This window comes from Sardina pilchardus, chromosome 1 (assembly GCF_963854185.1).
Source record: "Sardina pilchardus chromosome 1, fSarPil1.1, whole genome shotgun sequence".
Taxonomy (NCBI): domain Eukaryota; kingdom Metazoa; phylum Chordata; class Actinopteri; order Clupeiformes; family Clupeidae; genus Sardina; species Sardina pilchardus.
Genome location: NC_084994.1, coordinates 42,030,901 through 42,045,900, shown reverse-complemented (window position 1 = coordinate 42,045,900; position 15,000 = coordinate 42,030,901). Strand labels below are relative to the sequence as shown.

Below are 15,000 nucleotides of genomic sequence, written 5' to 3'. Positions count from 1 at the left end.
GACTATGGTGGTGGATGACTATGGTGGTTGTGTTGGTGGTTGTGTTGGTGGTTGTGGTGATGGTGGTAGATGACTGTGGTGGTTGTGTTGGAGGTAGGGATGTTAACCGGTGACAGTTTGACCAATGGTTGATCGTATCCACGTTAACCGACCAAAGTTGTCGCTAGTCGGTTAAAATAAAAAAAAGAGGCATCTTTAAATTAGGCTAAAGACAGTGGACTAAACGCTACTACAGCTAGCCATCTCATTCCAAGAAGATCTTTTTTGCATGAAGTTAACAAATTATCCCTCACACTCAATTTTTCATAACTCGCCTGCTTGTAGGCTAGGCTACGTAATAAACCAATAAAAACATTTGGCACGAGGTCACAGCGGTGGCTGGTGCGTCTTTTGCAATCTGGAAGTGCGCTGTTTTATCCATTGGTTTTATCGTGTTGCAGTCTAGGCAACTTTCTGCATAAGATGGGCTTAGATTTGGAAAGACATTACATCTACATTTCAGGAAGGGTCATCAATGGTAACAGATAAGGTAATGATCATCTTTCGTTATTATTGTTAGCACTTCCTCAAACTAAGTCTCTTCGGAGCTGTCATTTTAATAAGTGAGCCGCGGCCATTTCAGCTTCAAATGAGCTTCTAACGCTAGACAAACACCTTTATTTGTCCTCCACTTACAAGCTCCTTGGTTTGCAGGACTCATGTTTGGCGCTGTAGGGGATTTTAAAAAGTGACGTGAGTGAAAGGGCGGCGCCGGGGCTGTGTGTATGAGCAGGGGACAGAGAGATGAGAGTTGGGAAATTGCTTGGCTGTTATTTCAAATAGCATAATTTATATTAAACGAATCGGTTAACCCGTTTGAACCGGCTAATGAGCCTCGGTGGTCGGTCAAGAACATTTGTAGTTTTCGCCATCCCTAGTTGGTGGTTGTGGTGATGGTGGTAGATGACTGTGGTGGTTGTGGTGATGGTGGTAGATGACTGGTGTTTGTGGTGATGGTGGTAGATGACTGTGGTGGTTGTGTTGGTGGTTGTGGTGATGGTGGTAGATGACTGTGGTGGTTGTGGTGATGGTGGTAGATGACTGTTGTGGTTGTGGTGGTTGTGTTGGTGGTGGATGACTATGGTGGTGGTGGTGGTGGATTGCTGTGGTGGTTGTGGTGATGGTGGTAGATGACTGTTGTGGTTGTGGTGGTTGTGTTGGTGGTGGATAACTATGGTGGTGGTGGTGGTGGATTGCTGTGGTGGTTGTGGTGATGGTGGTAGATGACTGTTGTGGTTGTGGTGGTTGTGTTGGTGGTGGATGACTATGGTGGTGGTGGTGGATTGCTGTGGTGGTTGTGGTGATGGTGGTAGATGACTGTTGTGGTTGTGGTGGTTGTGTTGGTGGTGGATGACTATGGTGGTGGTGGTGGATTGCTGTGGTGGTTGTGGTGATGGTGGTAGATGACTGTTGTGGTTGTGGTGGTTGTGTTGGTGGTGGATGACTATGGTGGTGGTGGTGGTGGTGGTAGATGACTGTGGTGGTTGTGTTGGTGGTGGATGACTATGGTGGTGGTGGTGGATTGCTGTGGTGGTTGTGGTGGTTGTGTTGGTGGTGGATGACTATGGTGGTGGTGGTGGATTGCTGTGGTGGTGGATTGCTGTGGTGGTCTGGCCGGCCTGGCCGGGTTCGCCGGGTCTCTTCAGCCAGCAGCAGGGTGGTGCAGTGCGGACGGCTAAGTGGGTCTTCTCTCCCCCTGCCAGACGCCCTCTACGGAGATGAGGTTGGCACACCACTACCTTCCTTATGGGACGAGGGGGAGAGAGGGAGAGAGTGTGGGTGGAAGAAAGAAAGAAAGAAAGAAAGAGGGGGATGGAGGGCAAGAGGGAGAGAGAGAGGGGGGAGAGGGAGAGGGAGAGGGAGAGAGGGGGGGGGAGAGGGAGAGAGAGAGAGGGGGGGGGGAGAGAGAGACAGAAACACAGCCAAGAAAGTCCTCAGACGTCCTTCGGCCCGCTCCTGCTCATGATGAATCCGTGCATTAGCCCCAGTCATGTTTATATATAGCTGCCTGCACTCTCTCTCTTCTCCCGCACACACACACACACACACACACACACACACACAGAAACACACAGACACACACACACACCTCTGCAGACTCAGGACCTCTGAGATGGTCTGGTTAATGGTGTCCGGACTCTCTCTCTCTCTCTCTCTCTCTCGCCACCACGGCTTGCGTCTGCACATTACCCTGCTGATGATGTCCTTCATGGAACACTCCGTCCGTACGCACTCACGCACCCCCCCGAGCGAGATGAGGTCACCTGCGGCCCGAAACACCCCCCGAGAGTGTCCCTCAAGAATAAAGTGAACTCTGCTCTGACGGCATCCTGCAAAGTCTGCTGCTTTCCATCCATACCCTTCAGAGCAATAACGCTGAAGTCATCAACTGTACAGAGTGTCATAGGCCTCCTTTAATGCTGATGTCAAAATGTTCTACATGTGTAACCCAGCGATTTTGAGAGTTTTTTTTTTTTCCCCTCCCCTGACTCGAAAAGGATGTCCTTAAAATGGATTATCCCAGAAAGATGCCTTTCTGGCACAACGCTGTTAATCTCTTAACTCAGGAAAAGCACATCCAAGAAACTCCAGTGGCACGAGGAAATGCAATCACTAATAGGTTTCGTGGGAGAACGCCGCTGTGATAATTCTTTCGCCTGTCTCTCTTGTACCCAATCAGAGTGTTCGCAGTGAAATAATTCAGCATTGTTGGTGGTTTAACTGTCTGAATGAGGAGTGCAGTGGTAGATGGTGCTGTGTATATAGAAGTTATATAAAATGTAGGTGCAGATATAAGGGGGCAGGGGTTTGGAGGGGCACTTTTTCAGTGCATTTTTTTGTGGCTTTTTGCCTTTAACTGACTGGACAATGAAGACTCTCTGGACACACACATACAGTATGCTCTCTCTCTCTCCCTCCCCCTCTACAAAATCAGTCACATTCAAAACATACTTTTCTTCACACATGCACAGACACACAAACACACAAACACACACAAAGCGAGGGAGAGAGGGATCTTGAAGTGGCCTCGGGTCAGATCCAAACCCGGGTCCTTACGACCACTTGGGTCCGAATGTGGTCAGTATGCTAGTGGTCCGTGTACTCCACAGCTTTCCTCGGGAGGGACACTTCTTGGGGTACTATAGAGATCCATGCAGGCTTTAAAGAACTCTTAGGGGTTCCTTTGATACATCCTTCAAAATGGTTTAAAGAGCCATTCAGGGGTGCCATATATGAAGCATGCAGTAAAACCTTTTTTTTCTAACAGGGGAGCTACACCAGACGCGTCACTGAAGCGTTCCGTTCACGAAGCGTATGCTGCAGCAGTTAATAATCACGATAATCAAAGGAAGTAGCTACACCAGAAGCGACAGTGGCGCGTACAGTACATTCAAAAAAAAAAATAAATAGACCAGTCTTCTAAAATGGATTTTACGCGTGGCGAGCAGAATGCTTCAGTTACGAGCCTGGTGTAGCTCCCCTTGTAAGAGTGTGTGTTGCAACTTATTCTCTTCATTCCAGTGCCTCAGTCATGCACTGTCCAGTGGCTAACACAGACTATAGGCTGCTCATGTACTCTAAACCACATGCCCTTTGCATGAGACCAAAACCAGATCATCCCAAGTACGGGTTGGCTGGACGAGGTGATCTGACTGCCATACGTCACCTCATGTCTGATAAGCAGAGCTAGAAGAATGAGCGCCTAGTACCATTCATCAGGGCTTGGTACTCTGACACCTTGTTTTATGAATATTGATCCAGCTCAGTCATTAGCAGTGTATCATCTGTGATATGAGTAGTGATGCTGGTTACTGAGGGGCATTACAGTAGGCAGGCCTTTGGTGGTGAGGCTGGGGCATGGGTCTGGTGCCTTGGTGTTGTCTGTGTTGTGTAAATATAGACTGAAAAGGGGAGTGACACTTGACTGGGCCAAAGTTGTGTGTGTGTGTGAGTGTGAGAGAGAGAGAGAGAGAGAGAAAGAGAGAGAGAGAGTGACGGGGTGATCATATCATGCTATGCTCCATCAAAACACCATCTGCTGGCCTGGCTTGCCTGCTCCAGGGCGGTAACAGGTGGGGTCTGGTAGGGTCTCTCTCTCTCTCTGGCCTCTACTCTCTTCTGTGTAACATCATACCCCCCATCCTCTCACAATCTCACAATCTTGTTTCCCTCTTTCTTTTCTGTCACTCTCTGCCCTCCTGCCCTCATTATGTGTCTGTTCATATGTAGCATATAGACATACAGAATGGGCAGTTTCTAATATAGTTTGTTCATACACTGCATATCTCTACAGTATATTATTCTTACTACTATTATAATGTTACTGCTAAAACATAATATGTACATGCTGTTCATATATTGTTCCTATTACATAACCATATGTATTCTGCTCGTGTTAGGTAACTGCTAATACACAGCACATATTTATAAGTAATATAAAGTTTGAAGTAATTTATATTACTTAAAAAACACCTTCTGTAAACCAACTGTGCACTGTCTATACTGCACTATATTTCTTGCCCTGTCTGTGCACCACCTGTCTACGTATACTTATGGATCACATTGCACTTTCTGCTTTTCACTCCTCTGGTTAGATGCCAACTTCATTTCGTCGTCGTTGTACTTGTACTCTGCACAATGGCAATAAAGTTGAACCTAATCTAATGTTAATGGCCGTAGAGGATATGTCCGTTCATGTGTAGTGTTGCATACAGACATAAAGAATGGGCAACTGTTCTGCTTCATTCACCATAGAGTGCTGGATTCAAAACAAACAAAACAAACAAACAAACAAGCACAGAAAACAAGTACAAGAGAGAGAGAGAGAGAGAGAACAATAATGATGCTGTCACCACATTCGAGTGTCCAGGCACATTTCAGCCTGAGGCTTGCCCCAGTTACTGTAACTCCAACCCCTAACACAAACAGAAGGCGCTATACCATGCACTATACCATGCACTGTGCCACTCGCTGTGCCACCCGCTGTGCCATACGCTGTGGCATACGGAAGCACTGCGCTCTGTGATGTGCTGCCTGCCTCCTATTTTCACTGCTTTTAGTTGTTGTTTGCTGTGCTGAACTGAGTGTGTGTGTGGTGTGTGTGTGTGCGTGCGTGCGTGCGTGCGTGTATGTGTGTGTGCATGTGTGTGCGTATGTGTGTGCGTGTAAGTGTGTGTGCATGTCTGTCTGTCTGTCTGTCTACACAATGTGTGTGTTCATGGGTGCGTGTATGCGTGCATGTACACATGTGTGCTGCGCTGTGCGTGTGTGCGTGTGTGTGCGTGCATGCATACGTGTGTGTGCTTGTGTGTGTGTGTGTGTGTGTGCTTGTGTGTGTGTGTGTGTGCATGTGTGCTTGTGTGTGTGTGTGTGTGTGTGTGTGTGTGTGTGTGTGTGTGTGTGTGTGTGTGTGTGTGTGTGTGTGTGTGTGTGTGTGTGTGTGTGTGTGCATGTGTGCTTGTGCGTGTGTGTGTGTGTGTGTGTGTGTGTGTGTGTGTGTGCTGAGGTGTAGCAGCTGGAGGGGGACGCAGGCTCAGGGTTTCCTGCAGGGTTGCCTAGCGGACGCCACCTGAATGACAATGCTGAGGATCAAGAGCTCAGCACGACTCACAGGCCCTCAGCATGCCTATATGGCAGCTCCCTCTCTCTCTCTCTCTCTCTCTCTCTCTCTCTCTCTCTCTCTTGCTCGCTCTCTCCATCTCTCTCTGTCTATCTGTCTATCTATCTATCTTTCTATCTATCTATAGATCTAATCTATTTTTCTACCAGACTCAAAGAAATTATTGATTCACAGAGTACAGTCAAGAGCTGTGCACACTCATATACTGACATCTTAAGAAACAAATCTAAATGCAGAAATGTCAGCATTCGCCCTCATGCATATTTGTACATTACATAATATGTATAACTTATGATCGTTTCTGCAGACTGAGAACACTGGACTGTCACTGAGTGGCCACTAATTTACTGTCTTATATTAGGCCAGTGGCTCAGAGTCTTCCATTGTAATAATGAAATACTCCTAACTAACCGTTAAGCATAGTTAATGCGGCACCATTGTGTGTGTGTCTGTGTGTGTGTCTGTATGTGTGTGTGTGTGTGTGTGTGTGTGTGTGTTTTTTGTTTGTTTGTTTGTGCGTGTGTGTGTGTATTTTTGTGTTTGTTTGTTTGTTTGTTTGTTTGTGTGTGTGTTTGCTTATGCTGTTGGGGTGTTCTTTCGTCTCTACCTTTTCTCGACACTCCCTTTCAACCGCTCTCATTTTTGTTTGATTATTACCAGCAACCAGCTCGACACTACAAAGCCTGAACAGCATCCGCTGGTGAAATCTCCACCCTAACCCGCTAAACATTCTCACAGCCGAGGAAAAGGGGCGCAGTTGAAGTACACAGGCAGGCAGACACACACACACGCGCACACGCACTCAGACGCGCATATCTGTTTCAGCACCACGGACAGCGGCGCTGTTCGCCGCAAGTCCTCGTTGTCCGGCAGCACTCCTCCTCAGGCGCGCACACCACCGGTAGACTACATCTCCCACCAGACTCTCCCTGCCCCCATAGCCTAACCTGATTAACCCCCACAGATCATTCAGAAGCCTTTTGATTAGCTGAATCAGGTGTTCGGCTCATCAAGTGAAGGAAGCGACTTTAAACTATGCAGTCTTCAAAGAGAAGCACCTTCGACGCTTGCAGTTGCATCGCATATTCTCTTTCTGGATGTAAATAATAGCTTGCGATAGTATGCTAGTAATCAACTATCGAAATCGTATAGTTTTTGGGAACAAATTATTATTATAATATTATATGAATATAATAGATATTATGTGACTCAAAGTATTTTGGGACATATTATAAAAGTACTATGAGACTATAAGATGTTATCTATACAGAAAATCACAGAAGTATTATTAATTACAGTATAAAACTACTACAGAAATTCCATATTATTGTTTTTAATAGGGGAATGTGAACTAGGTGAGATTAAGTCAGCTGAGCAAATTGTAATTCTCAGTTACTCAGTTATTTGTAAAGGTTTTTTTAACAGCAGAACCGAACTTACCCATACTTTTCAAAGCACTAAGAAAGATTTTTGTGTAAAATCTATTTTTCATATCGCAAATAGATTACTATAGACATAGATGATGCGGTGCCAAGCGTTGACATCATCTTTTTAGCACGCCGACAAAAACAAACCCATACTTGGTCACTAAAGGTGCTTGTACACTCCCTCTTCCGGAAAAAGGTGCTCGACTGAGGGAAAAGAAATGTTTTAAACAGTCCCCCCGCGTTGTCGTCAGGGGTCTCACCGATACGAATCAGTCACAAACCGTTCTGTGAAACGCCTAATGGCAGAAACGAGTTGTTTTGATGTTTCGGAGTCCTGGTTTGAAAGGGCGAGCTACTGCGCGTCTTGCTGGTGCTGGAGAGTTGGCGATGGAGGGTCGGAGCGGATAGGCGAATCAGTAAGGCCATGCGCGTCATGTGCTACCACAAGGCTGGGCTAGAGATTTGAGGACGGCGCTCTGGTGCCGTTACACCGATCAGATGTTCAGTGGAGCTCAAGCTGCCAGCTGATCAGAGACGCTCACACATACACACACACACATACACACACATACACTCACTCTCCCTCTATCTCGGAGGCGCCCGTGCACTATCGGCTGTCTTCGGTCGATCTCCAAGAAGATATCCACATCTTCACGCCGCGCGTTTGTTTCCTCCAAGAGAGAGGAAAAACGAACTCAAGCGAGCAGAAATTCCGTATTTCTGACTTTTCTTGCCTTTTTTCTCTCTCTCTCCCCCCGGAGCTTTCGGGGGATATGCGGGGCGGGGAGGCCGTGGGGTTCCTCCGTGGTGGAAGAAGATGCGCGCTGGCGTGAGAAGAACCCAGCCGCACCTCCATCTCCTCAGCGTTGATGATGCTACTTTCAGCCACGTTTTTTTCCTTCTTCTCCTCCGGATCCTATTTGTCTCGGATTTTTCTACGGGTTTTGGAGTACAGATGATGAACATTTCGTAAAAATTGTTCTCTTACATCTCTCTATATATTTTTTTCCAAGAGAAGGAAGAAAAGAACAATCAAAAGATTCGAATTCTGGGGACATGAGAATATTCTCTCCGAAAACGCGTTCACGCCCTCGTCAGAGAAAACGAAATACCGGGAAATGAAATAAACTTGAATTACCAAAAAATATCAACAAATGTCACAGGGGTGTGCGTTTGGGGAAGCCCTAGGATTAACGTGTAAGCCAAGACGGTGGCGGCGCAAGGAGATTGCTATGCCATATCAAACATTGCGGATGTTACAAAAATAAATTAATTATTCAAGATTTTTCACCGTTTTCTAGTCTATTTTTATCTTGCGGAACATAAACTAAAGAATAGATAATGCGACCGCAGACGTAGCAGTTATATCTTTCTGGAAACGACGCATTGAATCCGATCTATTTTTGATCAGTTTTGATTCAAATTTGTACCTGATTGATTGATACTCACGAACATCTCCAGCGAGATCCGTTTTATTTACCTTGTAAAATGGAAGAGGGTCGTGCCGATCTATGAAGAGATATTCATTAACATGTGGAACCCATCCTTTTCGAGGAAATAGAAAAAAAAACACCTTGATATAGTTTATCAGATCATTTTTGGATATTCGATGCTTTATCGACAAAGCTAATACAGACAATCTATCTGCTTTAATAGGACCCAATCCGACAACCAGCATCACCCATCGCCGTACTTCTACACATACCTTCACCTGCGCTTTTTTGGTCTTGTTTGGCTATTTTCTTTTTTCAGTTCATGAACATGTCTTTTGCCATGAAGATCTAGACAAGCCAAACCTGTTTTTCGCGTGTGTGTGATTGTGCAGAGACAGATGGGGTGTAATGTGGTGTGCTCAGCCTGAGTTTTCACCTCCTTCTCGGCTGCTCCCTAACCATTGGCGTTTGGTGTCTACAGAATGGCGCGCTTTGGAGACGAAGTGCCGCCCAGGTATGGCGGCGTCCCTGGCCAAGGGGGACCCGGCCGCGGCGGCAGCAGGCAGGGCGGCCCGCCGGGAACCCAGCGGGTGTACAAGCAATCCATGGCCCAGAGAGCCCGAACCATGGCCCTGTACAACCCCATCCCGGTCCGGCAGAACTGCCTGACGGTCAACCGCTCGCTGTTTCTGTTCAGCGAGGACAACTTTGTGAGAAAGTACGCCAAGAAGATCACGGAATGGCCATATCCTTTTCATAGCTTGCGCGCTGTGTGGACGCTGCAGACGGTTCTGGGCCTCCAGGGAACAGGTATCGTTACACTAGTGTCTATGTGTCAGTGTGTGTGTGTGTGTGTGTGTGTGTGTGTGTGTGTGTGTGTGTGTGTGTGTGTGTGTGTATGATTGGAGATGGGGGCTGTACATTCATATGGGTAATGGTGGGAGAAAGGCCTAATCAGTGGATTTATGCACACTTGAAATTTAGAAAATTAGTCAATGTATTATTATTATTATTATTACTATTGTTGTTATTGTTATTATTATTTGTGTTATTAATGTGTGGATTTGTATGTTACGGTGGTGTTGGCAAGTGGCCACAGGCAGGTAATGTTTCATCATTTACAGTAAGCATGAGAACCTACACTGACTCAAAGAGGATACACCCCCCTTCATTAGGGAGTCAGAGAGCATATCTGTGTGTGTGTGTGTGTGTGTGTGTGTGTGTGTGTGTGTGTGTGTGAGAGAGAGAGAGAGAGAGAGAAACCTGTTTGCCTTGTGTATGTACACAAATCATACACAATCAGGGGCTGCTTCCTGGATGGTTTGTCGTGTGGTTTTTCCCACTGCTCTGGTGTTTGTGTGTGTGTGTGTGAGACAGAGAGAGAGAGAGAGAGAGAGAGAGTGTGTGTGTGTGTGTGTGTGTGTGTGTGTGTGTGTGTGTGTGTGTGTGTGTGTGTGTGTGTGTGTGTGGGCGTGTGGGTTGCTTGCTGATGTCAGCATATGAGGCCTCCACGGCACCTCTCAGAGCAAAGCACTGAGAGAGAGAAGGGGGGAGGTAGGGATGGAGGGAGGGAGGGAGGGAGAGAAAGGGGGGAAAGAGAAAGAAGATGGAGGGGAAAACAAGAGGAGCGCTGCTGAGGAGGAGCTGGTGGGCTTTAGGTCCTGGTGCTTCCGCTCTGATTGGCTGGTGCCTCGCAGAAAGGGCGGGCCGCGGTGGTCGCGTCCATACCACTCCTGAAGCTGATGCCTTCCACTGCATCTGTCTTTCTGCTTCTCTCTCTCTCTCTCTCTCTCTCTCTCTCCTCATCTCCCCCTCATCTCTCTCACTCTCTCTCTGTGTGTGTGTGTTTGTCTTCTCTCTCTCACTCTCTCTCTCACTCATTCTGTGTGTGTGTGTGTGTGTGTGTGTGTGTGTGTGTGTGTGTGTGTGTGTGTGTGTGTGTGTGTGTGGGTAATGCACTGCCATTAAGTGCTCATTAGCCGCTAGCGTAGCATGAGCGCAGTGAGAGCGAGAGTGCTTTGGCATGGCGTCTGGCTGCTGCTGCCGCTGCTGCTGCAGGTTCCACTCTCTCCGTCTCTGGCCGCCCGTCTCGTTATCACGGGTGGGAGGGAGGGATGGATGGATGGAGGGAGGTATGGAGGGATGGATGGAGGGATAGATGGATAGATGGATAGAGGGATGGAGGCTGAGATAAGGCTGCCAGTGCTGAAGCATGCCTCTCCCCAGCTCACCTCATCTCACCCGCCCCTCAATACACACACACACACACACACACACACACACACACACACACACAGAGACACACACACACTCCCTGATACTCTCAGCACCTCAGGGAACAGAACCTCATCTGGTCCCGATCTGGCCCCTGATCTGATCTGGCACGGGTCGGTACCAGACCCAGCCTGGACGCCGTCCAGATTCAGCTGTTAGCTGGGCCTCTGTATGTATATTTAATGGCACGGATAGCTAAACAAACATTCAGAGGTTCCCAGGACTTTTTTTTTTTACCCTCAATGCAGTATTGCGTGTCACTCTGAACTTGTTGTAGTGCATTGCAGCCATAAACTAACAGTACGATTAATGTTAGAGTTGTTTAGCAGGCGCATTCATCCAAAGCAACACGGACTCGCAACAGCGGTTTTGGGAATCAGACACAGGTCCGGCGAATGACAGGCGGCAACATTGCTGTTGCTCTGCCACGCCCCCAAATATGCTGTGATTTGAGATTTGAGATAGAATAGTCATCTGGCTTTTCAGTCTGGCATGGATACAATTTTGTTGACATTCCTTAGAATTTGTTACTGACAATGTTGCCATATTCGGGTTCTGATCTCAACAGCACATTATTTCTTATCTTACCCTGACATTCTGTTGGACAAACGTGTTTATGTTTTGGGTTTTTTTAAGGGTAGGGTAGCATGTTAGTGGCCATGCTGAGTATCTGAATAGCTGTTTGTGGTGCATTTCCCACCTTCCTTCCGCTGTGCAGAGGACTCGGTCCCTGACACTGGACCATCTGAGGGCCTCACGCTGTGTTGATAAGTGGTTTGAAGAAGAACTGCATTACGTTGTTGCCCCATCCTATTTATGTGGGAAATGGTTATTGCTTAGAAGTGCTTGGATGTTACGTAACACAACACCACACCACGGATGTGAGTCATCTATACCTCCCAACCACAATACATGTCTGAGATTTCAGTGCTCTTGATAAAAGACAAAGGAAAAGCACCAAGAGGTTACGCTGAAAACTACGCCAAATGCTGTGGTATTATTGTCAAGATGTACTGCCCCGCTCTTTCAGATGTTTTCCATTTAGAATTGAGTCCCACTTTCTCCATGACCAGTGCCCCAGGCCTTGCTTTGATAGTGTTAGCATTAGCTTCCCCTGACTGGCCATTATGGCCGCCATCCTCTGCAGCGCCACATGCTAACATGCTATCAGCAGCATTGAACGCACATGAACGCACCCAATCAGTTCACTCCCCTGTCCCTCCTCTCACCTCATGGTTAGCATCAAATGGGATCAAACAGGTCAACGTGCATAGATTGGTGCCCCCCCCTTCCCCATTAGAGGTCCAGCGAATGACAGGCAGCAACATTGCTGTTGCTCTGCCACGCCCCCAAATATGCTGTGATTTGAGATAGAATAGGTATCTGGCTGTTCTGTCTGGTATGGATACATGGTGGTCTCAGACCCATGAGTTTGATTCTCCTTGTTGGCCAACCCCTGTCATGATCAGGTTGAAGATTGTAGTGCCAGGCCTAGTGCCTGTGTGGGATTAAACTGCTGATGTGATCCAGATGTTAGACTCATATTGTTTTGTTGGCCTGGCTGCATCTGAAATGAATGAACCTCCGTGTATCTTAAAAGGAGAGTTAGCAACAGACTCCAGCACGCATGGGATGAACTCTTGTAGAAGGTCCACCTCCCCTGATGCCTGAAGCATCAGGTTCTGATCTCAGTGTGTGGAACCTCTTCGAAACAGCTGCCAGAGATGGAGCGATGAGCTGTGCCACAATGCTTTTGTCATTTGAGTATGACGTTATTCAGTTTTGTAGTAAGCAGGGAGTTCATCTGACAGGAGACTCCATACTCGGTACAGTATGTGTAATACAATATATGTTTTGTTTGTGGCGTGGTTTTGTAACAGGACACACAGCAGCATACGATAGCTTGTGATGCTAAGCCTTGCTTTTTTTTTTTTCGTCGAGAAGTTTTTTTTCGTCGATAAATGCTCCTCTCATAAACCAGCTGACTTACTGACGTCTAATGGACCAGCACATTAGTGTGTGTGTGTGTGTGCGTGACTGCTCAGTATTCCGTTTCCAGAGGGGGGGGGGGGGGGGTCCAAACGCCATGTAATGGATCTGTACACCATATCACTTATGACTGCAGCACACACATCACCCACCGCGGTCATGATGCCCCGCCGCGATGTGGACCCCCCTCAAAGGAGCGGCCCTTCAGATTAATGCAAACGTATAAAGATGATTTAGTCCTACACTACAACAAAAGGGAAGTGCTGCCTGTCTATAGGAGGTGAAGAGCACAAATCTCCAGCAAAGCCATAATGGGGCGGGGCGGGGCGGGGGGGGGGGGGGTGATAAAGATGTGAGCGCGGGGAAGAGAGTAGTGTGAAGAATTAGTGTACGGCGGAATGTAAAGTGGCTTAACAAGGCCAGCGGCTGGCTGTCTGTCCACAAGGTGAGCGTGTGAGCCCAGTGCCAAGAACTAAGGGACGACTCCTGTCACAACAGTTTAAGAGGCGACTCCTTCACAGCTAGGAAATAACCCAAGGGGTGGTGTGTGTGTGTGTGTGTGTGTGTGTGTGTGTGTGTGTGTGTGTGTGTGTGTGTGTGTGTGTGTGTGTGTGTGTCTGTGTGTGTGTCTGTGTGTGTGTGTGTGTGTGTGTGTGTGTGTGTGTGTGTGTGTGTGTGTGTGTCTGTGTGTGTGTGTGTGTGTGTGTGTGTGTGTGTGCGTGCATGCATTTGTGTGCGTAATCGTTTGTTTGTGTGTGTGTGTGTGTGTGTGTCTGTGTGTGTGGGTGAGTGAATGTGTTTACTGTAAGTATGAATGTAGGTACAGTATCTATAGGTGTGTGTGTGTGTGTGTGTGTGTGTGTGTGTGTGTGTGTGTGTGTGTGTGTGTGTAGGTGTGTGTGTGTGGGGTTTGGGGTGCGAGGAGATCACTTGCTCTAAAGGGCACGCTGCTCTCTCAGGGCACCTCGGCCCTGTGCCACCCGGCTCTCTCCTGCCAGTTCTCATCACCAGCACCAGACAAGGACAGGACAAGAACCGGGCCGAACCGGACAGAACCGAAAGGAACGTCACCAGTTCCATTTCTGTCTCTGTCACCTTGGTCGTTTCATTTAGAGGCGTGAACAGCACATTTACAAGAGTAGAATGGAAGTAAAGGACATTTGGCCATGCTCAGAACTTCCCACTTTGCCAGTGCCCTTGGTGATTCCTATCAGTATGGATACCAGTGGGTGAGCCCATGAGTATGTGTCCCTGTGCCCCCTGGTTTATGTAGCAGTTATGGAGCAATTGAATGTCGAAATAAGAAAACTCAACGTCGAGACTTGATTTACTCTCCTTTCTTTGTTTTACACTGAACATAGTGTTGACTATTCCTATTGCTGTTCTCCTAGGCCCAAATTCTCCCTTTAGCATATCTGCCACACCCACAGAACGTATGTTTGAAATCAAGACGGCTTATGAGAGGTGGAGCCACATATCCACAGTCTCATTCATTTTGGCTTTCCTAAAAACGTGGAACATGGACCTTCTCATTAAACTTATGAATGGCATTTAAATTCACAAAGAACATAAACCATTGTTTGATTTTGAAAACATAAGCCAGGTGAACTGTATTGAGATCACCTGAGATATTGAGAATATGAATTATTACTGCAGCTTGACAGTAATAATAGAGAGAAAAAACTCAACAGTATTTTTTTTGTGAAGTACTTTGAACATACATGTACAAGAACATGCACTTAGAACTAGGCCCACTGCCGACATCAAGCAGCAGTATGCTGTTTCCCATTATAGTGGCGCTCGACCGCAATACAGCCCTCAGAAATGCTTAGCAGAAAAGGTGTGCAAATTAACGTCAGAAAGAATGCGTGTAACAGATTTTGGAGAGGCTCCTCCCAAAGTGTTAACTGCCTTCATGTTGCATAAATGACAGACTTAAGAGCAGAATGTGTGTAGGGTGAAAAGTGCTTAGTTGCTTAAGTTTACTTACTTACCCACGTAAGAGAAGAGAGAAGGGAGAATTTGCCCATTAGTGTTGTTTTGGAGTAGGATTGACTCTTGTGTTAGTCGACTCTGGAATAGTAACTAACTACGCTACTTAAAGTCGAGGAGACGCGTGACAGCTGCGTGTGTCTGCCCAGTACCCGGGAGGCCTCGGTCAGTCGCCGGTCCGTTCGCGGGGCGTTGCCTGCCCGTGACGCACGCACAAACGCGCCGG

At 47.2% G+C, this 15,000-nt stretch overlaps 1 protein-coding gene across 1 annotated transcript in view; it reads left to right on the top strand.

Annotated features, from left to right (window-relative positions):
* Nucleotides 1–8,492: 8,492 nt before the first annotated feature.
* Nucleotides 8,493–15,000, top strand: part of cacna1ab (calcium channel, voltage-dependent, P/Q type, alpha 1A subunit, b) — a 113,919-nt gene continuing 107,411 nt past the window's right edge. Inside the window, exon 1 of the mRNA XM_062535145.1 lies at nucleotides 8,493–9,264. Within this exon, the coding sequence (XP_062391129.1) occupies nucleotides 9,002–9,264 (263 nt within the window). The 5' untranslated portion in view covers nucleotides 8,493–9,001. The remainder of the gene's footprint in view (nucleotides 9,265–15,000) is intronic.